Source organism: Erythranthe guttata, chromosome 5 (genome assembly GCF_056151865.1).
Source record: "Erythranthe guttata isolate IM_541 chromosome 5, IM_541, whole genome shotgun sequence".
Taxonomy (NCBI): Eukaryota; Viridiplantae; Streptophyta; class Magnoliopsida; order Lamiales; family Phrymaceae; genus Erythranthe; species Erythranthe guttata.
Window position 1 is genome coordinate 10,974,706 of NC_142537.1, and position 27,258 is coordinate 11,001,963.

At 41.4% G+C, this 27,258-nt stretch overlaps 1 protein-coding gene across 1 annotated transcript in view; it reads right to left on the minus strand.

Moving 5' to 3' along the window:
* The window catches only part of LOC148770608 (uncharacterized), a 34,115-nt gene extending 7,848 nt beyond the window's left edge, over positions 1-26,267 (minus strand). Inside the window, exons 1-3 of the mRNA XM_088817938.1 lie at positions 26,004-26,267; positions 25,835-25,927; positions 25,602-25,757 (exon numbers count right to left, since the gene is read on the minus strand). Of these exons, the coding sequence (XP_088674064.1) occupies positions 25,602-25,757; positions 25,835-25,927; positions 26,004-26,252 (498 nt within the window). The 5' untranslated portion in view covers positions 26,253-26,267. The remainder of the gene's footprint in view (positions 1-25,601; positions 25,758-25,834; positions 25,928-26,003) is intronic.
* Positions 26,268-27,258: the final 991 nt, after the last annotated feature.

Sequence of the window (27,258 nt, forward strand, 5' to 3'; positions counted from 1 at the left end):
GAATACATTGCAGCGTCTGAAGCTGCAAAGGAAGGGACTTGGATAAGGAAGTTCATCCAAGAGTTGGGTGTCATTCCTGATGCTAGTGATCCAGTACCGTTGTACTGTGATAACACCGGAGCCGTGGCGCAAGCTAAGGAGCCGAGATCTCATCAGAAGTCGAAGCATATTCTGAGGAAGTATCACGTGATCCGAGAGATCATTGATAGAGGTGAAGTCAAGGTTGAACGAGTCACCTCGGAAGAGAACGTTGCAGACCCCTTCACGAAGCCTTTACCGAGATCGGTCCATGAGAAACATCGAGAGTCGATGGGATTGCGATTTATGGGTAGTTGGCTTTAGGTCAAGTGGGAGATTGTTAGAGTAGGTGACCAACAAGACAACATGTGGCTGTGGTCTTTCGTATTTATTATTGTAATAAACGAACCTTTATTCGTATTAATGATAAAACACATTGGCATTCTATATCTTTGTCCCTTTGTCACAAGCATAGATATAGTCCTTGTAGTTATTACAAGTACTAGTAATTGATCGTTAGGATCGTGAGATATTTACTTAAGTATTATAACTGTTAAACCTGTTCCTAGTCGAAGGGTCGCGCCACTAATGAGGATATCGGCCTTTCCCATTAAGACTAGCACTTAGTGTATGTGTACTGCATCTCATCAGTAAACGGTATTGTGATATCGGCATGCATAAGTGGGTGCTCGTAAGTTGACGAGTTCACTGAACTCCCTCACCCTAGAAATCTCTAAGTGGTTCCCAATAATCGAGTAGAGATATCTATGGTATAGTTGTACACCATTAGTCCTTATGACCTAGACATCACCGTGACTTCACTAGAGGACCAGCTGTATCGTGACCTGTCCCTGAGTTCCACCGAGGACCATCCCAAGGGCCAGTGTTCGTGCAGTCCGAAATCTAGTGGGAGGTCTGTGCATTGTAGTCGGGGATTCGATCGCTAGAATAGTCTTGGATGTCCTGTGTGTTCTGAAAGTTTGTAATCATTCTAAGTCTCTGGCCAGAGCTGACTAAGTGATGATTAGAGAATTCGATTCTCTAAGTCATGCACGTGACGATTACAACACTTGGAACGATCGCACCGTCATCGAACATATAAAGAGGTCTCGATGAACCAATGCCTCTAGTTCGATCGGGACATATGCATCGAAGGGACCGTACTGTACGTTAACTATATCTGAAGGTTCTTGCAGGCACTTCATTTGTATCTAGGGAATCATGACGCGTAGTTGCTAGACGCCAATCTTGATTCGTTGGGTGATTAAGGTGAAACGAGTTTCATCTTAATCGTAACTCTAAGGGACGAGTTTTGACCACAAAGAGTTGTGGGCCCACGGCTAGCTTACACCTGAACCATCGAGGGTCACACTGCTCGTGCGCATGAGATCTGTGAATAAACGGTCAGAGATAAAATAGTTTATCTTTGCATAATTGGAAGTCAATACGATTGAATCCAACATTCGTAATTTGGAATTACGAATGAGAATAAGAAAAGGAAAAGAATAGGCGAACGTGTTAGTGAACTTTCTAAATCGGGAAGTTTCCAAATTTAGAAAGTCCACTGAACTAGGGTTTCCACTTTTGGAAAGTTGGAAAATAAGAGATGGCACTCGTAATGACGAGGAAATTATAATGATTCCGAAAATGTAATCGTTGCAATTTTTCGGTCATTGAATTGAGAGAGACGAGCGATTAAAGGAACTGACGAGCTTAAGCTGTTGGGCCCGGTCCAACTTAAGCCCGCTAGGGTTTTATGCAAGGGACTATAAATACATGATTTATAGGCCTTGCACACACACACAAAAACCCTAACCCTAAGCGGCCGTCCCCCTCTCTCTCTCTCTCGGCCTCTCTTTCCGCGGCCACCACCGCGCCGCCGCCGACGCCTCTCCGTCGCCGGAATCGGCCATCTATTGGCCGTTCCTCTTTCGGTATTCTTTCCTCTTTTCGTTTCTTCCGTTTTATTCTAACTACTTCGTGTCTAGTGCCACGTTTTAGTAGATCGAAGTATACGAGGTGAAATCCGAGAGGAGGAAGATCGTAGATCGAAGAATCGAGGAGCAACGCACGAGCCGAAGCCGCACGCTGCCCCATGCGCCGCCCCGGAAGTCCGCGCGTGAAACTCACGCGCCGCCGTGGCTTACTCACCGCCGCTGCTGCTGCACCGCTGCTGTCCCGATTGTACGGATTGGTTTCCGTAGCAATCTCGACTTGCTAAACGCTCCTACCTCACGCTTCAAGAGGTAAATACACGAAACCCTAGTTTCGGTTCGATTATGTTTAAACTATGATTTCATGTTTGTTTCGTATGATTTTATGTGATTATGTGTAATCGTTTTAAATCATTGCAAGCATGTTATTTGGTTTAAACGCGAGCATGTTAATTGATTTAAATTCGGTTAAATTTATTAGCATGTGTGTTGTTTTTAATTTCGCTGGAAGCGCAAAGGTACGCAATTAATTGATTTAATTTGTCGGGCATGTACTTGTGTGTTTTAAAGTCGTTTAAATCGCATAAAATTTTTGTTTTCCGCTGCGTATGCGTGCCCGAAACCCAACAGTGGTATCAAAGCTCGTTGCGCAATTAATTGCGTTCGTTTTCATATGCATATTCGATTTATTAAAGTAGTGATTGTCGTATTATGTAATTGGGAGTTTTTGTAAGTTTAAAATATTTTTGAAATATTGTTTAGAATTTTTCCAGCTTTAAAATTGTTTAAAATTGGAAAACCGGATCTGAAATTGTTTTAAAAATGTCGGTTTTTAATTGTTCGGATCGAACCGGTCGAACCGGCCGGTTCGATGGTTGTGTGCGATCTAGTTGACCGAATCCACGTGGATTCGGGTCGGTCAGACCGGTTCTCAGTCCGACTGACCCGGCCCACTGATTTGGGTCAGCTGGACCGGGCAGAACCGGACCGCTTCGGTCCGAACCGGTCAGACCGGTTGGGCCGAACCGGTCCACTGAAAATAAAAAAAAAAAAAAAAAAAAAAAAAAAAAAAAAAAAAAATTATTTCAGATTTCTAAAATTAAACTTAAAACAAATTGATTTTAATTTTTGGAAAATTATTTTCAATTAATCCCAATTAGATAATTGGATCGACAATCATCTATTTTAGTAAATAGGTGTTAGATTAATTAATTAATTTAAATTGTTAAATTGATTTCAATTAATAGAACACATATATAATATTGATTATAAATTCAACTTAATTAGTAGTACCTCAACATTATTTGAATGATTTATGCTAGTTGAGGTTCTATAATTATTTTGAAAAACTCGATAATTAATTAATGTAATTAATTATGACATTAGGTCGTATGTTCCTCTTAGGACAATATGCGCTTCCATATACCTTTAGAGAACATAGATGTAGGAATCACATAGACCAATCCAAAACCTTCTGATGAGATAAAACATTTCAATAAATTAAAAATCCCTCATTCTTAATTTAAGAATCATTTGAAGCTATCAAGAAAAACCCAATCTGTTGAGTTATTTCTTTCCTTCTGCCAACGGTTGGATTATGTGTAGCCCTTTACTATAGTGCAGTAAGCCGTGTTAGCGGGGAGTGCTATGGTAGAGTAAACAGTAATTCAATTGACATATTGATGAAGGTAGCCATAGAAAAGGGTTATGTTGAATTAACGTGGTCGGCTAGATTAACTAGGGACTGCATTAGTTTGGCATAATCGAGTTCTATGAGCATCTTTGATTGGTAGGTTAGACTTGACACACGACGATTTTGATATTCGCGAGATTAACTTAGGTCATTATCAAATGTGAGGAAAATTAATTTAGGGTCATATTATGGATATGATTGATTGTGATCTACCTTTGGGCAAATATAATCGGGCTAGATTAACTACGGGTTATATTTGTCTATTGGACCTAAAGCCCATTAAGAAAAATCAGTTTTCTCGTTTGTCTACTAGAGGGAAGTGGAATTCGATAAAATTAGTGGGAGAACAATTAAATAACACAAGTCCAAACATTTAATTGTAACAATCATTTAACGCGAATCTCTAATAATCCTCTTCTCTATATGTCTCAGATAATCATGTCTAAGAATCCCATAATGTCAATCCTCGACAATAAACTCAATGGCCCTAATTACCTAGATTGGTTGCGTAGTCTTAAGCTTGTGCTAACTGTTGAGGGGCGTCTCTATGTTTTGAACGAGAGACTTCCCTCCACTATACCTGACACAGCGACTGATGCTGAAAAAGAAACTTATGAAGTTTGGAAGAAAGATGACACTCATGCTAGGTGCTATATGATAGCCGCCATGGAGCCCGCGCTTGCGAGGAAATATGAGTCTCACTTGCATGCTTTCGACATAAAGGCTCATCTCGATAGCATGTATAGTGAGAATATTATGGCATCAAGGTACGCTGCTACAAAGGAGTTGATCACGGCGAGACTGCGCGAAGGGACTTCGGTCCACGAGCACTGTCTCAAAATGATCACTCTCCTTGAAAAGCTAGTGAATCTTGATGTCACCCTCCCGGCCGAGCTCTCGTTGGATTTGATCCTGTTGTCTCTCCCTAGTTCCTATGAATCGTTCATAGTGAACTTCAACATGAACAAACTAGATCCTCCCTTGGATGAGTTAATGAACATGTTGGTCAGCTTCGAGTCCACCATTAAGAAAGAGAAGTCTGTTCTCATTGCTGCTACTTCTGGAAAGAAGAGTTCTTTCCAAAAGAAGAGAAAGGAAAGAGTTCCCTTCCCAAACAGCAAGTTCGAAGTGGGTGAAGGTAGTGGGGGCCCCAAAGCAAAGGTTAGCAAACAAGTTGATGATGCTTGCCATCACTGTGGAAAGAAAGGACATTGGCGCCGCAACTGCAAGGCTTACCTAAAGCAGAAAGGTTCTGAAAAGGGTACGTATTTCATTGACGTAAATTTGTCTGTCAACTCTTCTTCTTGGGTATTGGATACGGGCTGTGGCTCACATTTGTGCAATGATTTGCAGCTAATGACAAGAAGTCGAAGACTTAGAGCGGGTGAGACCTACCTAAGGATGGGGAATGGAGCAAGAGTTGCTGCTGAAGCCATTGGCACAATTTACTTAAAAGTTTTGGATTCTAGTTTTCCTATTGTTTTGAACGATTGTTTATTTGTTCCGTCGCTCATTAGAAACCTTATTTCTATTCCTGTACTAGATATTGAAGGTTTTACTTTTGTTTTTGGAAATTCGATTTGCATTATACAAAAGAATGAGAATTTGATTTGCAAAGGACGACTATTAAACAACCTATATGAACTAAATCCAAGTGAAATACCTATTAATGTTATATCAGCAAAACGTAAGGAGATAGATCAAAACCCCGCACAACTTTGGCACGCTAGATTAGGTCATGTCTCTTTAAGAAGGATGAACGATTTTGTTAGTGAAGGATTGTTCTCTTTGGAGGACGTGAAATCACTACAAACTTGTGAATCTTGCCTTAAAGGGAAAATGACCAAGTCACCCTACAAAGGGAAAATGGAACGAGCCGAGGGTCTTTTGGATTTGATCCATACAGACGTATGTGGTCCACTAAGTGTTAGTGCGAAGGGTGGATATAACTACTTCGCTACCTTTACCGATGATTATTCTAGGTATGGGTATGTATACTTAATGAAGTACAAGTCTGAAACATTTGAAAGGTTCAAAGATTTTAGACACGAAGTAGAAAAGCAACTCGGACGAAGTATTAAGAAGCTGCGATCCGATCGTGGTGGAGAATGCTTGAGCATCGAGTTCATTGACTATCTAAAAGAAAATGGGATACAGTCCCAATGGACTCCACCGGGAAATCCTCAACTTAATGGAGTATCCGAACGTCGGAATCGAACTTTATTGGATATGGTTCGATCAATGATGGGGTTCACAAACTTACCGGCATACTTGTGGGGTCATGCACTCCGTACTGCCGCGTATTTGCTGAATAGAGTTAACACCAAAGCAGTTAAATCCACACCTTATGAACTTTGGCATTCCCGAAAACCCAACTACAAACATATTAGGATATGGGGTTGTCCCGCTTATGTGAAGCGGTTAGTGGGAGATAAGTTGGATAGTAAATCCGACTTGTGCTATTTTGTGGGGTATCCCGAAGACTCGATGGGATACGAGTTCTACTATGTCAAAGAAGCAAAGACGTTTGTTTCGAGAAATGCCACCTTTTTGGAAAGGGAGTTTCTATCCGATAGAAAGGGCAGCATGGTAGAACTTGAAGTAGTTCAAGAACCACAAAGTGAAGTTCAAACGCAAGAACAAGTAATCGAACCAATACAACAAACCACTAATATACCTCCTGAACCTACGGTACGTAGATCCGAAAGAGTTCGGAAAATGCCGGATAGGTTATTCCTCCTCGAAAATGATGAAGATCATGTTGATCTTGGACGAGATCCAAGAACATACAATGAGGCCGTATCGGATGCGGACATGGGACATTGGCTAACTACCATGAAATCCGAAATGGACTCCATGTACTCCAACAAGGTATGGACCTTGGTAGATCCACCCAAAGGAATTGTTCCTATAGGCTGCAAGTGGATCTATAAGAAGAAAATTGGAGTTGATGGAAAGGTATCGACCTATAAAGCTAGATTGGTAGCAAAAGGATACACTCAAAGGCAAGGTGTTGACTATGAGGAAACCTTTTCGCCAGTCGCGATGCTAAAGTCCATTAGGATTTTGCTGGCCATAGCTGCGTGGTACGACTACGAGATATGACAAATGGATGTGAAGACCGCCTTCCTTAATGGAGACATTGAGGAAGAAATTTACATGGCGCAGCCGGAAGGCTTCATATCTTCTGGAAGTGAGCAAAAGGTTTGCAAGCTCCAGCGATCCATTTATGGATTGAAACAAGCATCCCGCAGTTGGAATATTAGGTTCGACTCAACTATCAAAGAGTTTGATTTTGAGAAGAATCCGGAGGAACCTTGTGTATACAAGAAGGTTAGTGGGAGGGCAGTAATATTTTTAGTGATTTACGTTGATGACATTCTACTCATTGGGAATGACGTAGGAATGCTGCAACAAACGAAAGCATGGTTGTCCACACGTTTCTCAATGAAGGATTTGGGAGAAGCATCTTACGTATTAGGAATACGCATCTATAGAGATAGAGCAAGAAAGATGCTTGGCTTATCCCAAAGCCTGTACATAGACACCGTTATGAAACGGTTCAGCATGGAAGAATCCAAGAAGGGATTCTTGCCAATGTCCCATGGGGTTCGTCTCTCGAAATCTATGTGTCCGCAAACACCTAGTGAAATCGAGGAGATGAAAAGGACGCCCTATGCTTCTGCCATAGGAAGCATAATGTATGGCATGCTGTGTACGAGACCCGATATTGCGTATGCTGTGAGTGTCACAAGCAGATATCAGTCTAACCCCGGCCCGGCTCACTGGAAAGCCGTGAAAGATATCCTCAAGTACTTGCGAAGGACTAAGGATATATTTTTGGTCTATGGGGGTACCGAGTTGAAATTAGAGGGTTTTACTGACTCTAGTTTTCAATCGGATGTGGACGACTCAAAGTCGAATTCTGGATTTATATTTACGCTTAATGGTGGTGCCGTGTGTTGGAAGAGTTCCAAGCAAAGCACGACGGCCGATTCCACTACCGAAGCGGAATACATTGCAGCGTCTGAAGCTGCAAAGGAAGGGACTTGGATAAGGAAGTTCATCCAAGAGTTGGGTGTCATTCCTGATGCTAGTGATCCAGTACCGTTGTACTGTGATAACACCGGAGCCGTGGCGCAAGCTAAGGAGCCGAGATCTCATCAGAAGTCGAAGCATATTCTGAGGAAGTATCACGTGATCCGAGAGATCATTGATAGAGGTGAAGTCAAGGTTGAACGAGTCACCTCGGAAGAGAACGTTGCAGACCCCTTCACGAAGCCTTTACCGAGATCGGTCCATGAGAAACATCGAGAGTCGATGGGATTGCGATTTATGGGTAGTTGGCTTTAGGTCAAGTGGGAGATTGTTAGAGTAGGTGACCAACAAGACAACATGTGGTTGTGGTCTTTCGTATTTATTATTGTAATAAACGAACCTTTATTCGTATTAATGATAAAACACATTGGCATTCTATATCTTTGTCCCTTTGTCACAAGCATAGATATAGTCCTTGTAGTTATTACAAGTACTAGTAATTGATCGTTAGGATCGTGAGATATTTACTTAAGTATTATAACTGTTAAACCTGTTCCTAGTCGAAGGGTCGCGCCACTAATGAGGATATCGGCCTTTCCCATTAAGACTAGCACTTAGTGTATGTGTACTGCATCTCATCAGTAAACGGTATTGTGATATCGGCATGCATAAGTGGGTGCTCGTAAGTTGACGAGTTCACTGAACTCCCTCACCCTAGAAATCTCTAAGTGGTTCCCAATAATCGAGTAGAGATATCTATGGTATAGTTGTACACCATTAGTCCTTATGACCTAGACATCACCGTGACTTCACTAGAGGACCAGCTGTATCGTGACCTGTCCCTGAGTTCCACCGAGGACCATCCCAAGGGCCAGTGTTCGTGCAGTCCGAAATCTAGTGGGAGGTCTGTGCATTGTAGTCGGGGATTCGATCGCTAGAATAGTCTTGGATGTCCTGTGTGTTCTGAAAGTTTGTAATCATTCTAAGTCTCTGGCCAGAGCTGACTAAGTGATGATTAGAGAATTCGATTCTCTAAGTCATGCACGTGACGATTACAACACTTGGAACGATCGCACCGTCATCGAACATATAAAGAGGTCTCGATGAACCAATGCCTCTAGTTCGATCGGGACATATGCATCGAAGGGACCGTACTGTACGTTAACTATATCTGAAGGTTCTTGCAGGCACTTCATTTGTATCTAGGGAATCATGACGCGTAGTTGCTAGACGCCAATCTTGATTCGTTGGGTGATTAAGGTGAAACGAGTTTCATCTTAATCGTAACTCTAAGGGACGAGTTTTGACCACAAAGAGTTGTGGGCCCACGGCTAGCTTACACCTGAACCATCGAGGGTCACACTGCTCGTGCGCATGAGATCTGTGAATAAACGGTCAGAGATAAAATAGTTTATCTTTGCATAATTGGAAGTCAATACGATTGAATCCAACATTCGTAATTTGGAATTACGAATGAGAATAAGAAAAGGAAAAGAATAGGCGAACGTGTTAGTGAACTTTCTAAATCGGGAAGTTTCCAAATTTAGAAAGTCCACTGAACTAGGGTTTCCACTTTTGGAAAGTTGGAAAATAAGAGATGGCACTCGTAATGACGAGGAAATTATAATGATTCCGAAAATGTAATCGTTGCAATTTTTCGGTCATTGAATTGAGAGAGACGAGCGATTAAAGGAACTGACGAGCTTAAGCTGTTGGGCCCGGTCCAACTTAAGCCCGCTAGGGTTTTATGCAAGGGACTATAAATACATGATTTATAGGCCTTGCACACACACACAAAAACCCTAACCCTAAGCGGCCGTCCCCCTCTCTCTCTCTCTCGGCCTCTCTTTCTGCGGCCACCACCGCGCCGCCGCCGACGCCTCTCCGTCGCCGGAATCGGCCATCTATTGGCCGTTCCTCTTTCGGTATTCTTTCCTCTTTTCGTTTCTTCCGTTTTATTCTAACTACTTCGTGTCTAGTGCCACGTTTTAGTAGATCGAAGTATACGAGGTGAAATCCGAGAGGAGGAAGATCGTAGATCGAAGAATCGAGGAGCAACGCACGAGCCGAAGCCGCACGCTGCCCCATGCGCCGCCCCGGAAGTCCGCGCGTGAAACTCACGCGCCGCCGTGGCTTACTCACCGCCGCTGCTGCTGCACCGCTGCTGTCCCGATTGTACGGATTGGTTTCCGTAGCAATCTCGACTTGCTAAACGCTCCTACCTCACGCTTCAAGAGGTAAATACACGAAACCCTAGTTTCGGTTCGATTATGTTTAAACTATGATTTCATGTTTGTTTCGTATGATTTTATGTGATTATGTGTAATCGTTTTAAATCATTGCAAGCATGTTATTTGGTTTAAACGCGAGCATGTTAATTGATTTAAATTCGGTTAAATTTATTAGCATGTGTGTTGTTTTTAATTTCGCTGGAAGCGCAAAGGTACGCAATTAATTGATTTAATTTGTCGGGCATGTACTTGTGTGTTTTAAAGTCGTTTAAATCGCATAAAATTTTTGTTTTCCGCTGCGTATGCGTGCCCGAAACCCAACAGTGGTATCAAAGCTCGTTGCGCAATTAATTGCGTTCGTTTTCATATGCATATTCGATTTATTAAAGTAGTGATTGTCGTATTATGTAATTGGGAGTTTTTGTAAGTTTAAAATATTTTTGAAATATTGTTTAGAATTTTTCCAGCTTTAAAATTGTTTAAAATTGGAAAACCGGATCTGAAATTGTTTTAAAAATGTCGGTTTTTAATTGTTCGGATCGAACCGGTCGAACCGGCCGGTTCGATGGTTGTGTGCGATCTAGTTGACCGAATCCACGTGGATTCGGGTCGGTCAGACCGGTTCTCAGTCCGACTGACCCGGCCCACTGATTTGGGTCAGCTGGACCGGGCAGAACCGGACCGCTTCGGTCCGAACCGGTCAGACCGGTTGGGCCGAACCGGTCCACTGAAAATAAAAAAAAAAAAAAAATTATTTCAGATTTCTAAAATTAAACTTAAAACAAATTGATTTTAATTTTTGGAAAATTATTTTCAATTAATCCCAATTAGATAATTGGATCGACAATCATCTATTTTAGTAAATAGGTGTTAGATTAATTAATTAATTTAAATTGTTAAATTGATTTCAATTAATAGAACACATATATAATATTGATTATAAATTCAACTTAATTAGTAGTACCTCAACATTATTTGAATGATTTATGCTAGTTGAGGTTCTATAATTATTTTGAAAAACTCGATAATTAATTAATGTAATTAATTATGACATTAGGTCGTATGTTCCTCTTAGGACAATATGCGCTTCCATATACCTTTAGAGAACATAGATGTAGGAATCACATAGACCAATCCAAAACCTTCTGATGAGATAAAACATTTCAATAAATTAAAAATCCCTCATTCTTAATTTAAGAATCATTTCAAGCTATCAAGAAAAACCCAATCTGTTGAGTTATTTCTTTCCTTCTGCCAACGGTTGGATTATGTGTAGCCCTTTACTATAGTGCAGTAAGCCGTGTTAGCGGGGAGTGCTATGGTAGAGTAAACAGTAATTCAATTGACATATTGATGAAGGTAGCCATAGAAAAGGGTTATGTTGAATTAACGTGGTCGGCTAGATTAACTAGGGACTGCATTAGTTTGGCATAATCGAGTTCTATGAGCATCTTTGATTGGTAGGTTAGACTTGACACACGACGATTTTGATATTCGCGAGATTAACTTAGGTCATTATCAAGTGTGAGGAAAATTAATTTAGGGTCATATTATGGATATGATTGATTGTGATCTACCTTTGGGCAAATATAATCGGGCTAGATTAACTACGGGTTATATTTGTCTATTGGACCTAAAGCCCATTAAGAAAAATCAGTTTTCTCGTTTGTCTACTAGAGGGAAGTGGAATTCGATAAAATTAGTGGGAGAACAATTAAATAACACAAGTCCAAACATTTAATTGTAACAATCATTTAACGCGAATCTCTAATAATCCTCTTCTCTATATGTCTCAGATAATCATGTCTAAGAATCCCATAATGTCAATCCTCGACAATAAACTCAATGGCCCTAATTACCTAGATTGGTTGCGTAGTCTTAAGCTTGTGCTAACTGTTGAGGGGCGTCTCTATGTTTTGAACGAGAGACTTCCCTCCACTATACCTGACACAGCGACTGATGCTGAAAAAGAAACTTATGAAGTTTGGAAGAAAGATGACACTCATGCTAGGTGCTATATGATAGCCGCCATGGAGCCCGCGCTTGCGAGGAAATATGAGTCTCACTTGCATGCTTTCGACATAAAGGCTCATCTCGATAGCATGTATAGTGAGAATATTATGGCATCAAGGTACGCTGCTACAAAGGAGTTGATCACGGCGAGACTGCGCGAAGGGACTTCGGTCCACGAGCACTGTCTCAAAATGATCACTCTCCTTGAAAAGCTAGTGAATCTTGATGTCACCCTCCCGGCCGAGCTCTCGTTGGATTTGATCCTGTTGTCTCTCCCTAGTTCCTATGAATCGTTCATAGTGAACTTCAACATGAACAAACTAGATCCTCCCTTGGATGAGTTAATGAACATGTTGGTCAGCTTCGAGTCCACCATTAAGAAAGAGAAGTCTGTTCTCATTGCTGCTACTTCTGGAAAGAAGAGTTCTTTCCAAAAGAAGAGAAAGGAAAGAGTTCCCTTCCCAAACAGCAAGTTCGAAGTGGGTGAAGGTAGTGGGGGCCCCAAAGCAAAGGTTAGCAAACAAGTTGATGATGCTTGCCATCACTGTGGAAAGAAAGGACATTGGCGCCGCAACTGCAAGGCTTACCTAAAGCAGAAAGGTTCTGAAAAGGGTACGTATTTCATTGACGTAAATTTGTCTGTCAACTCTTCTTCTTGGGTATTGGATACGGGCTGTGGCTCACATTTGTGCAATGATTTGCAGCTAATGACAAGAAGTCGAAGACTTAGAGCGGGTGAGACCTACCTAAGGATGGGGAATGGAGCAAGAGTTGCTGCTGAAGCCATTGGCACAATTTACTTAAAAGTTTTGGATTCTAGTTTTCCTATTGTTTTGAACGATTGTTTATTTGTTCCGTCGCTCATTAGAAACCTTATTTCTATTCCTGTACTAGATATTGAAGGTTTTACTTTTGTTTTTGGAAATTCGATTTGCATTATACAAAAGAATGAGAATTTGATTTGCAAAGGACGACTATTAAACAACCTATATGAACTAAATCCAAGTGAAATACCTATTAATGTTATATCAGCAAAACGTAAGGAGATAGATCAAAACCCCGCACAACTTTGGCACGCTAGATTAGGTCATGTCTCTTTAAGAAGGATGAACGATTTTGTTAGTGAAGGATTGTTCTCTTTGGAGGACGTGAAATCACTACAAACTTGTGAATCTTGCCTTAAAGGGAAAATGACCAAGTCACCCTACAAAGGGAAAATGGAACGAGCCGAGGGTCTTTTGGATTTGATCCATACAGACGTATGTGGTCCACTAAGTGTTAGTGCGAAGGGTGGATATAACTACTTCGCTACCTTTACCGATGATTATTCTAGGTATGGGTATGTATACTTAATGAAGTACAAGTCTGAAACATTTGAAAGGTTCAAAGATTTTAGACACGAAGTAGAAAAGCAACTCGGACGAAGTATTAAGAAGCTGCGATCCGATCGTGGTGGAGAATGCTTGAGCATCGAGTTCATTGACTATCTAAAAGAAAATGGGATACAGTCCCAATGGACTCCACCGGGAACTCCTCAACTTAATGGAGTATCCGAACGTCGGAATCGAACTTTATTGGATATGGTTCGATCAATGATGGGGTTCACAAACTTACCGGCATACTTGTGGGGTCATGCACTCCGTACTGCCGCGTATTTGCTGAATAGAGTTAACACCAAAGCAGTTAAATCCACACCTTATGAACTTTGGCATTCCCGAAAACCCAACTACAAACATATTAGGATATGGGGTTGTCCCGCTTATGTGAAGCGGTTAGTGGGAGATAAGTTGGATAGTAAATCCGACTTGTGCTATTTTGTGGGGTATCCCGAAGACTCGATGGGATACGAGTTCTACTATGTCAAAGAAGCAAAGACGTTTGTTTCGAGAAATGCCACCTTTTTGGAAAGGGAGTTTCTATCCGATAGAAAGGGCAGCATGGTAGAACTTGAAGTAGTTCAAGAACCACAAAGTGAAGTTCAAACGCAAGAACAAGTAATCGAACCAATACAACAAACCACTAATATACCTCCTGAACCTACGGTACGTAGATCCGAAAGAGTTCGGAAAATGCCGGATAGGTTATTCCTCCTCGAAAATGATGAAGATCATGTTGATCTTGGACGAGATCCAAGAACATACAATGAGGCCGTATCGGATGCGGACATGGGACATTGGCTAACTGCCATGAAATCCGAAATGGACTCCATGTACTCCAACAAGGTATGGACCTTGGTAGATCCACCCAAAGGAATTGTTCCTATAGGCTGCAAGTGGATCTATAAGAAGAAAATTGGAGTTGATGGAAAGGTATCGACCTATAAAGCTAGATTGGTAGCAAAAGGATACACTCAAAGGCAAGGTGTTGACTATGAGGAAACCTTTTCGCCAGTCGCGATGCTAAAGTCCATTAGGATTTTGCTGGCCATAGCTGCGTGGTACGACTACGAGATATGACAAATGGATGTGAAGACCGCCTTCCTTAATGGAGACATTGAGGAAGAAATTTACATGGCGCAGCCGGAAGGCTTCATATCTTCTGGAAGTGAGCAAAAGGTTTGCAAGCTCCAGCGATCCATTTATGGATTGAAACAAGCATCCCGCAGTTGGAATATTAGGTTCGACTCAACTATCAAAGAGTTTGATTTTGAGAAGAATCCGGAGGAACCTTGTGTATACAAGAAGGTTAGTGGGAGGGCAGTAATATTTTTAGTGATTTACGTTGATGACATTCTACTCATTGGGAATGACGTAGGAATGCTGCAACAAACGAAAGCATGGTTGTCCACACGTTTCTCAATGAAGGATTTGGGAGAAGCATCTTACGTATTAGGAATACGCATCTATAGAGATAGAGCAAGAAAGATGCTTGGCTTATCCCAAAGCCTGTACATAGACACCGTTATGAAACGGTTCAGCATGGAAGAATCCAAGAAGGGATTCTTGCCAATGTCCCATGGGGTTCGTCTCTCGAAATCTATGTGTCCGCAAACACCTAGTGAAATCGAGGAGATGAAAAGGACGCCCTATGCTTCTGCCATAGGAAGCATAATGTATGGCATGCTGTGTACGAGACCCGATATTGCGTATGCTGTGAGTGTCACAAGCAGATATCAGTCTAACCCCGGCCCGGCTCACTGGAAAGCCGTGAAAGATATCCTCAAGTACTTGCGAAGGACTAAGGATATATTTTTGGTCTATGGGGGTACCGAGTTGAAATTAGAGGGTTTTACTGACTCTAGTTTTCAATCGGATGTGGACGACTCAAAGTCGAATTCTGGATTTATATTTACGCTTAATGGTGGTGCCGTGTGTTGGAAGAGTTCCAAGCAAAGCACGACGGCCGATTCCACTACCGAAGCGGAATACATTGCAGCGTCTGAAGCTGCAAAGGAAGGGACTTGGATAAGGAAGTTCATCCAAGAGTTGGGTGTCATTCCTGATGCTAGTGATCCAGTACCGTTGTACTGTGATAACACCGGAGCCGTGGCGCAAGCTAAGGAGCCGAGATCTCATCAGAAGTCGAAGCATATTCTGAGGAAGTATCACGTGATCCGAGAGATCATTGATAGAGGTGAAGTCAAGGTTGAACGAGTCACCTCGGAAGAGAACGTTGCAGACCCCTTCATGAAGCCTTTACCGAGATCGGTCCATGAGAAACATCGAGAGTCGATGGGATTGCGATTTATGGGTAGTTGGCTTTAGGTCAAGTGGGAGATTGTTAGAGTAGGTGACCAACAAGCCAACATGTGGCTGTGGTCTTTCGTATTTATTATTGTAATAAACGAACCTTTATTCGTATTAATGATAAAACACATTGGCATTCTATATCTTTGTCCCTTTGTCACAAGCATAGATATAGTCCTTGCAGTTATTACAAGTACTAGTAATTGATCGTTAGGATCGTGAGATATTTACTTAAGTATTATAACTGTTAAACCTGTTCCTAGTCGAAGGGTCACGCCACTAATGAGGATATCGGCCTTTCCCATTAAGACTAGCACTTAGTGTATGTGTACTGCATCTCATCAGTAAACGGTATTGTGATATCGGCATGCATAAGTGGGTGCTCGTAAGTTGACGAGTTCACTGAACTCCCTCACCCTAGAAATCTCTAAGTGGTTCCCAATAATCGAGTAGAGATATCTATGGTATAGTTGTACACCATTAGTCCTTATGACCTAGACATCACCGTGACTTCACTAGAGGACCAGCTGTATCGTGACCTGTCCCTGAGTTCCACCGAGGACCATCCCAAGGGCCAGTGTTCGTGCAGTCCGAAATCTAGTGGGAGGTCTGTGCATTGTAGTCGGGGATTCGATCGCTAGAATAGTCTTGGATGTCCTGTGTGTTCTGAAAGTTTGTAATCATTCTAAGTCTCTGGCCAGAGCTGATTAAGTGATGATTAGAGAATTCGATTCTCTAAGTCATGCACGTGACGATTACAACACTTTGAACGATCGCACCGTCATCGAACATATAAAGAGGTCTCGATGAACCAATGCCTCTAGTTCGATCGGGACATATGCATCGAAGGGACCGTACTGTACGTTAACTATATCTGAAGGTTCTTGCAGGCACTTCATTTGTATCTAGGGAATCATGACGCGTAGTTGCTAGACGCCAATCTTGATTCGTTGGGTGATTAAGGTGAAACGAGTTTCATCTTAATCGTAACTCTAAGGGACGAGTTTTGACCACAAAGAGTTGTGGGCCCACGGCTAGCTTACACCTGAACCATCGAGGGTCACACTGCTCGTGCGCATGAGATCTGTGAATAAACGGTCAGAGATAAAATAGTTTATCTTTGCATAATTGGAAGTCAATACGATTGAATCCAACATTCGTAATTTGGAATTACGAATGAGAATAAGAAAAGGAAAAGAATAGGCGAACGTGTTAGTGAACTTTCTAAATCGGGAAGTTTCCAAATTTAGAAAGTCCACTGAACTAGGGTTTCCACTTTTGGAAAGTTGGAAAATAAGAGATGGCACTCGTAATGACGAGGAAATTATAATGATTCCGAAAATGTAATCGTTGCAATTTTTCGGTCATTGAATTGAGAGAGACGAGCGATTAAAGGAACTGACGAGCTTAAGCTGTTGGGCCCGGTCCAACTTAAGCCCGCTAGGGTTTTATGCAAGGGACTATAAATACATGATTTATAGGCCTTGCACACACACACAAAAACCCTAACCCTAAGCGGCCGTCCCCCTCTCTCTCTCTCTCGGCCTCTCTTTCCGCGGCCACCACCGCGCCGCCGCCGACGCCTCTCCGTCGCCGGAATCGGCCATCTATTGGCCGTTCCTCTTTCGGTATTCTTTCCTCTTTTCGTTTCTTCCGTTTTATTCTAACTACTTCGTGTCTAGTGCCACGTTTTAGTAGATCGAAGTATACGAGGTGAAATCCGAGAGGAGGAAGATCGTAGATCGAAGAATCGAGGAGCAACGCACGAGCCGAAGCCGCACGCTGCCCCATGCGCCGCCCCGGAAGTCCGCGCGTGAAACTCACGCGCCGCCGTGGCTTACTCACCGCCGCTGCTGCTGCACCGCTGCTGTCCCGATTGTACGGATTGGTTTCCGTAGCAATCTCGACTTGCTAAACGCTCCTACCTCACGCTTCAAGAGGTAAATACACGAAACCCTAGTTTCGGTTCGATTATGTTTAAACTATGATTTCATGTTTGTTTCGTATGATTTTATGTGATTATGTGTAATCGTTTTAAATCATTGCAAGCATGTTATTTGGTTTAAACGCGAGCATGTTAATTGATTTAAATTCGGTTAAATTTATTAGCATGTGTGTTGTTTTTAATTTCGCTGGAAGCGCAAAGGTACGCAATTAATTGATTTAATTTGTCGGGCATGTACTTGTGTGTTTTAAAGTCGTTTAAATCGCATAAAATTTTTGTTTTCCGCTGCGTATGCGTGCCCGAAACCCAACAGTGGTATCAAAGCTCGTTGCGCAATTAATTGCGTTCGTTTTCATATGCATATTCGATTTATTAAAGTAGTGATTGTCGTATTATGTAATTGGGAGTTTTTGTAAGTTTAAAATATTTTTGAAATATTGTTTAGAATTTTTCCAGCTTTAAAATTGTTTAAAATTGGAAAACCGGATCTGAAATTGTTTTAAAAATGTCGGTTTTTAATTGTTCGGATCGAACCGGTCGAACCGGCCGGTTCGATGGTTGTGTGCGATCTAGTTGACCGAATCCACGTGGATTCGGGTCGGTCAGACCGGTTCTCAGTCCGACTGACCCGGCCCACTGATTTGGGTCAGCTGGACCGGGCAGAACCGGACCGCTTCGGTCCGAACCGGTCAGACCGGTTGGGCCGAACCGGTCCACTGAAAATAAAAAAAAAAAAAAAAAAAAAAAAAAAAAAAAAAAAAATTATTTCAGATTTCTAAAATTAAACTTAAAACAAATTGATTTTAATTTTTGGAAAATTATTTTCAATTAATCCCAATTAGATAATTGGATCGACAATCATCTATTTTAGTAAATAGGTGTTAGATTAATTAATTAATTTAAATTGTTAAATTGATTTCAATTAATAGAACACATATATAATATTGATTATAAATTCAACTTAATTAGTAGAGTACCTCAACATTATTTGAATGATTTATGCTAGTTGAGGTTCTATAATTATTTTGAAAAACTCGATAATTAATTAATGTAATTAATTATGACATTAGGTCGTATGTTCCTCTTAGGACAATATGCGCTTCCATATACCTTTAGAGAACATAGATGTAGGAATCACATAGACCAATCCAAAACCTTCTGATGAGATAAAACATTTCAATAAATTAAAAATCCCTCATTCTTAATTTAAGAATCATTTCAAGCTATAAAGAAAAACCCAATCTGTTGAGTTATTTCTTTCCTTCTGCCAACGGTTGGATTATGTGTAGCCCTTTACTATAGTGCAGTAAGCCGTGTTAGCGGGGAGTGCTATGGTAGAGTAAGCTGTAATTCAATTGACATATTGATGAAGGTAGCCATAGAAAAGGGTTATGTTGAATTAACGTGGTCGGCTAGATTAACTAGGGACTGCATTAGTTTGGCATAATCGAGTTCTATGAGCATCTTTGATTGGTAGGTTAGACTTGACACACGACGATTTTGATATTCGCGAGATTAACTTAGGTCATTATCAAGTGTGAGGAAAATTAATTTAGGGTCATATTGTGGATATGATTAATTGTGATCTACCTTTGGGCAAATATAATCGGGCTAGATTAACTACGGGTTATATTTGTCTATTGGACCTAAAGCCCATTAAGAAAAATCAGTTTTCTCGTTTGTCTACTAGAGGGAAGTGGAATTCGATAAAATTAGTGGGAGAACAATTAAATAACACAAGTCCAAACATTTAATTGTAACAATCATTTAACGCGAATCTCTAATAATCCTCTTCTCTATATGTCTCAGATAATCATGTCTAAGAATCCCATAATGTCAATCCTCGACAATAAACTCAATGGCCCTAATTACCTAGATTGGTTGCGTAGTCTTAAGCTTGTGCTAACTGTTGAGGGGCGTCTCTATGTTTTGAACGAGAGACTTCCCTCCACTATACCTGACACAGCGACTGATGCTGAAAAAGAAACTTATGAAGTTTGGAAGAAAGATGACACTCATGCTAGGTGCTATATGATAGCCGCCATGGAGCCCGCGCTTGCGAGGAAATATGAGTCTCACTTGCATGCTTTCGACGTAAAGGCTCATCTCGATAGCATGTATAGTGAGAATATTAGGGCATCAAGGTACGCTGCTACAAAGGAGTTGATCACGGCGAGACTGCGCGAAGGGACTTCGGTCCACGAGCACTGTCTCAAAATGATCACTCTCCTTGAAAAGCTAGTGAATCTTGATGTCACCCTCCCGGCCGAGCTCTCGTTGGATTTGATCCTGTTGTCTCTCCCTAGTTCCTATGAATCGTTCATAGTGAACTTCAACATGAACAAACTAGATCCTCCCTTGGATGAGTTAATGAACATGTTGGTCAGCTTCGAGTCCACCATTAAGAAAGAGAAGTCTGTTCTCATTGCTGCTACTTCTGGAAAGAAGAGTTCTTTCCAAAAGAAGAGAAAGGAAAGAGTTCCCTTCCCAAACAGCAAGTTCGAAGTGGGTGAAGGTAGTGGGGGCCCCAAAGCAAAGGTTAGCAAACAAGTTGATGATGCTTGCCATCACTGTGGAAAGAAAGGACATTGGCGCCGCAACTGCAAGGCTTACCTAAAGCAGAAAGGTTCTGAAAAGGGTACGTATTTCATTGACGTAAATTTGTCTGTCAACTCTTCTTCTTGGGTATTGGATACGGGCTGTGGCTCACATTTGTGCAATGATTTGCAGCTAATGACAAGAAGTCGAAGACTTAGAGCGGGTGAGACCTACCTAAGGATGGGGAATGGAGCAAGAGTTGCTGCTGAAGCCATTGGCACAATTTACTTAAAAGTTTTGGATTCTAGTTTTCCTATTGTTTTGAACGATTGTTTATTTGTTCCGTCGCTCATTAGAAACCTTATTTCTATTCCTGTACTAGATATTGAAGGTTTTACTTTTGTTTTTGGAAATTCGATTTGCATTATACAAAAGAATGAGAATTTGATTTGCAAAGGACGACTATTAAACAACCTATATGAACTAAATCCAAGTGAAATACCTATTAATGTTATATCAGCAAAACGTAAGGAGATAGATCAAAACCCCGCACAACTTTGGCACGCTAGATTAGGTCATGTCTCTTTAAGAAGGATGAACGATTTTGTTAGTGAAGGATTGTTCTCTTTGGAGGACGTGAAATCACTACAAACTTGTGAATCTTGCCTTAAAGGGGAAATGACCAAGTCACCCTACAAAGGGAAAATGGAACGAGCCGAGGGTCTTTTGGATTTGATCCATACAGACGTATGTGGTCCACTAAGTGTTAGTGCGAAGGGTGGATATAACTACTTCGCTACCTTTACCGATGATTATTCTAGGTATGGGTATGTATACTTAATGAAGTACAAGTCTGAAACATTTGAAAGGTTCAAAGATTTTAGACACGAAGTAGAAAAGCAACTCGGACGAAGTATTAAGAAGCTGCGATCCGATCGTGGTGGAGAATGCTTGAGCATCGAGTTCATTGACTATCTAAAAGAAAATGGGATACAGTCCCAATGGACTCCACCGGGAACTCCTCAACTTAATGGAGTATCCGAACGTCAGAATCGAACTTTATTGGATATGGTTCGATCAATGATGGGGTTCACAAACTTACCAGCATACTTGTGGGGTCATGCACTCCGTACTGCCGCGTATTTGCTGAATAGAGTTAACACCAAAGCAGTTAAATCCACACCTTATGAACTTTGGCATTCCCGGAAACCCAACTACAAACATATTAGGATATGGGGTTGTCCCGCTTATGTGAAGCGGTTAGTGGGAGATAAGTTGGATAGTAAATCCGACTTGTGCTATTTTGTGGGGTATCCCGAAGACTCGATGGGATACGAGTTCTACTATGTCAAAGAAGCAAAGACGTTTGTTTCGAGAAATGCCACCTTTTTGGAAAGGGAGTTTCTATCCGATAGAAAGGGCAGCATGGTAGAACTTGAAGTAGTTCAAGAACCACAAAGTGAAGTTCAAACGCAAGAACAAGTAATCGAACCAATACAACAAACCACTAATTTACCTCCTGAACCTACGGTACGTAGATCCGAAAGAGTTCGGAAAATGCCGGATAGGTTATTCCTCCTCGAAAATGATGAAGATCATGTTGATCTTGGACGAGATCCAAGAACATACAATGAGGCCGTATCGGATGCGGACATGGGACATTGGCTAACTGCCATGAAATCCGAAATGGACTCCATGTACTCCAACAAGGTATGGACCTTGGTAGATCCACCCAAAGGAATTGTTCCTATAGGCTGCAAGTGGATCTATAAGAAGAAAATTGGAGTTTATAGAAAGGTATCGACCTATAAAGCTAGATTGGTAGCAAAAGGATACACTCAAAGGCAAGGTGTTGACTATGAGGAAACCTTTTCGCCAGTCGCGATGCTAAAGTCCATTAGGATTTTGCTGGCCATAGCTGCGTGGTACGACTACGAGATATGGCAAATGGATGTGAAGACCGCCTTCCTTAATGGAGACATTGAGGAAGAAATTTACATGGCGCAGCCGGAAGGCTTCATATCTTCTGGAAGTGAGCAAAAGGTTTGCAAGCTCCAGCGATCCATTTATGGATTGAAACAAGCATCCCGCAGTTGGAATATTAGGTTCGACTCAACTATCAAAGAGTTTGATTTTGAGAAGAATCCGGAGGAACCTTGTGTATACAAGAAGGTTAGTGGGAGGGCAGTAATATTTTTAGTGCTTTAAGTTGATGACATTCTACTCATTGGGAATGACGTAGGAATGCTGCAACAAACGAAAGCATGGTTGTCCACACGTTTCTCAATGAAGGATTTGGGAGAAGCATCTTACGTATTAGGAATACGCATCTATAGAGATAGAGCAAGAAAGATGCTTGGCTTATCCCAAAGCCTGTACATAGACACCGTTATGAAACGGTTCAGCATGGAAGAATCCAAGAAGGGATTCTTGCCAATGTCCCATGGGGTTCGTCTCTCGAAATCTATGTGTCCGCAAACACCTAGTGAAATCGAGGAGATGAAAAGGACGCCCTATGCTTCTGCCATAGGAAGCATAATGTATGGCATGCTGTGTACGAGACCCGATATTGCGTATGCTGTGAGTGTCACAAGCAGATATCAGTCTAACCCCGGCCCGGCTCACTGGAAAGCCGTGAAAGATATCCTCAAGTACTTGCGAAGGACTAAGGATATATTTTTGGTCTATGGGGGTACCGAGTTGAAATTAGAGGGTTTTACTGACTCTAGTTTTCAATCGGATGTGGACGACTCAAAGTCGAATTCTGGATTTATATTTACGCTTAATGGTGGTGCCGTGTGTTGGAAGAGTTCCAAGCAAAGCACGACGGCCGATTCCACTACCGAAGCGGAATACATTGCAGCGTCTGAAGCTGCAAAGGAAGGGACTTGGATAAGGAAGTTCATCCAAGAGTTGGGTGTCATTCCTGATGCTAGTGATCCAGTACCGTTGTACTGTGATAACACCGGAGCCGTGGCGCAAGCTAAGGAGCCGAGATCTCATCAGAAGTCGAAGCATATTCTGAGGAAGTATCACGTGATCCGAGAGATCATTGATAGAGGTGAAGTCAAGGTTGAACGAGTCACCTCGGAAGAGAACGTTGCAGACCCCTTCATGAAGCCTTTACCGAGATCGGTCCATGAGAAACATCGAGAGTCGATGGGATTGCGATTTATGGGTAGTTGGCTTTAGGTCAAGTGGGAGATTGTTAGAGTAGGTGACCAACAAGCCAACATGTGGCTGTGGTCTTTCGTATTTATTATTGTAATAAACGAACCTTTATTCGTATTAATGATAAAACACATTGGCATTCTATATCTTTGTCCCTTTGTCACAAGCATAGATATAGTCCTTGCAGTTATTACAAGTACTAGTAATTGATCGTTAGGATCGTGAGATATTTACTTAAGTATTATAACTGTTAAACCTGTTCCTAGTCGAAGGGTCACGCCACTAATGAGGATATCGGCCTTTCCCATTAAGACTAGCACTTAGTGTATGTGTACTGCATCTCATCAGTAAACGGTATTGTGATATCGGCATGCATAAGTGGGTGCTCGTAAGTTGACGAGTTCACTGAACTCCCTCACCCTAGAAATCTCTAAGTGGTTCCCAATAATCGAGTAGAGATATCTATGGTATAGTTGTACACCATTAGTCCTTATGACCTAGACATCACCGTGACTTCACTAGAGGACCAGCTGTATCGTGACCTGTCCCTGAGTTCCACCGAGGACCATCCCAAGGGCCAGTGTTCGTGCAGTCCGAAATCTAGTGGGAGGTCTGTGCATTGTAGTCGGGGATTCGATCGCTAGAATAGTCTTGGATGTCCTGTGTGTTCTGAAAGTTTGTAATCATTCTAAGTCTCTGGCCAGAGCTGATTAAGTGATGATTAGAGAATTCGATTCTCTAAGTCATGCACGTGACGATTACAACACTTTGAACGATCGCACCGTCATCGAACATATAAAGAGGTCTCGATGAACCAATGCCTCTAGTTCGATCGGGACATATGCATCGAAGGGACCGTACTGTACGTTAACTATATCTGAAGGTTCTTGCAGGCACTTCATTTGTATCTAGGGAATCATGACGCGTAGTTGCTAGACGCCAATCTTGATTCGTTGGGTGATTAAGGTGAAACGAGTTTCATCTTAATCGTAACTCTAAGGGACGAGTTTTGACCACAAAGAGTTGTGGGCCCACGGCTAGCTTACACCTGAACCATCGAGGGTCACACTGCTCGTGCGCATGAGATCTGTGAATAAACGGTCAGAGATAAAATAGTTTATCTTTGCATAATTGGAAGTCAATACGATTGAATCCAACATTCGTAATTTGGAATTACGAATGAGAATAAGAAAAGGAAAAGAATAGGCGAACGTGTTAGTGAACTTTCTAAATCGGGAAGTTTCCAAATTTAGAAAGTCCACTGAACTAGGGTTTCCACTTTTGGAAAGTTGGAAAATAAGAGATGGCACTCGTAATGACGAGGAAATTATAATGATTCCGAAAATGTAATCGTTGCAATTTTTCGGTCATTGAATTGAGAGAGACGAGCGATTAAAGGAACTGACGAGCTTAAGCTGTTGGGCCCGGTCCAACTTAAGCCCGCTAGGGTTTTATGCAAGGGACTATAAATACATGATTTATAGGCCTTGCACACACACACAAAAACCCTAACCCTAAGCGGCCGTCCCCCTCTCTCTCTCTCTCGGCCTCTCTTTCCGCGGCCACCACCGCGCCGCCGCCGACGCCTCTCCGTCGCCGGAATCGGCCATCTATTGGCCGTTCCTCTTTCGGTATTCTTTCCTCTTTTCGTTTCTTCCGTTTTATTCTAACTACTTCGTGTCTAGTGCCACGTTTTAGTAGATCGAAGTATACGAGGTGAAATCCGAGAGGAGGAAGATCGTAGATCGAAGAATCGAGGAGCAACGCACGAGCCGAAGCCGCACGCTGCCCCACGCGCCGCCCCGGAAGTCCGCGCGTGAAACTCACGCGCCGCCGTGGCTTACTCACCACCGCTGCTGCTGCACCGCTGCTGTCCCGATTGTACGGATTGGTTTCCGTAGCAATCTCGACTTGCTAAACGCTCCTACCTCACGCTTCAAGAGGTAAATACACGAAACCCTAGTTTCGGTTCGATTATGTTTAAACTATGATTTCATGTTTGTTTCGTATGATTTTATGTGATTATGTGTAATCGTTTTAAATCATTGCAAGCATGTTATTTGGTTTAAACGCGAGCATGTTAATTGATTTAAATTCGGTTAAATTTATTAGCATGTGTGTTGTTTTTAATTTCGCTGGAAGCGCAAAGGTACGCAATTAATTGATTTAATTTGTCGGGCATGTACTTGTGTGTTTTAAAGTCGTTTAAATCGCATAAAATTTTTGTTTTCCGCTGCGTATGCGTGCCCGAAACCCAACAATCCATATATCCCAACTAAACATATAAAGAATTAACATACTACCGATTGAAGAATATAATTACACTTTACTTACTGAAATGAGAAGTTGTTCAGGAGTTGTTGTCCCGTGATACGGCTCTGTCTCTCCTTCCTCACTAATAGATGGTCCGATTTCCCTCAACGCATCAATGCCCATGTAGACTTTCTTATACGTATAAAAAACGGTAGGATTTTTGCCAAACTTTTTAAACTAAAAAATTGATTATACAATAAGTAGGTATTTTATATAAACTTAAATAAATTAAAATTATAGATTAAGCTACTTACATGATTATAGGACCAACTATTGATACTTGTTCGACCCCAATGGTGGTCTGTCGACACTTTCTTTCTCGAGTCCTTGCATTTAGTGGACTTGGACTGTGAAAAATATTGCACAAATTAATACACATAAATATATGAAAATATAATCATAAATTAAAAGTATAAAATTTACCTTCCCATCATCCCCCGGAGTAGAAATAGAATGAAACTGATCACATAGCCTCTCCCAAGTTTGAGCGCTAATCCTATTCAGACGATTTGCCTTAGCAGCTGCAAGATTAGGCGCTTTATCAAAAACCGCCTTCAATCTTTTATTTTTTGCATCTTTCCAACGACAATTGGCCGTCTCGTTGAACCATTTCTTCGTAGCCTCATTTTCAGGAAGATTCACGTTCCCTAAAAGGCATACAAAAAATTCCATAATTAATTAATAACAAAATAATTATAATAACTGAAATAAATAAAATAATTTGAACTTTCAAATACCTTAAATGCTTTCCACAATCCTTCGACACGACCCTCTTTCTTGTGCTTAGGCCATGAAATAGACGGATCAAAATTGTCTCAATGTGTAACCTCGTTACTAATTGCCACCGCCAACTTGTACCTCCTGGGTGCAACGGGAATACCCATACCGTCAAACTCTAAATCAACTATATCGGTACTTGTAGACTCATCACCTATAGGCTCAACAGAAATATCTTCCGCCGACATTGCTCGCCTGAGAAAGAAAATAAGATACACATTTACAGAAATATATATAGAAATAAATTGAAAACAATAATAAATTATGGCAAATAAAATGATAACATTAAAACAAGTAGATTACAATCCAAACAAGCTAATTAACAAGACTCCAAAAAAATATTAGAACAACAAATAGAATTAGTCACTCTTCCATATCATCTATAGCATTTATGTCATTATTTATAGGAAGTATCTCATAACATTCATCTTCAACTACATTGAGATCATCACGAGTCAAAGCAAAGTTGTCTCTTGGTTTGATAACAATCGGAACCACCCATGGCCTATCACGTGGATCATCAACGTAAAAAGCTTGCAATACTTTGACATGGCAGAACAAAAGGACTTGCTTTTATATCTGGCTTTGTTAAGTTCACAAGTGTAAAGCCCAAACCGTCCGTCTTGTTCATGCGAATATTAGCCCAATCACATTCGAATAAAACTACCCTCTTTGTACCAACGGCGAATGAAAGTTCAATAATATCTTTTATTACGCCATAGTACCCTACGTCTTCTTCTTTTGGAGATTTATCCTTGGAGTTCGCGAAAGTAGTTGCCTTTGCTTTGACAAAAACACCACTGTTTTGAGTTGAAAGAGACTCTTCAGATGACTTTGTGCAGAACATAAACTCTTGCACTTCAAATCTCTTGAAAGTCTTCACTCTAAATTGAGGAGAACA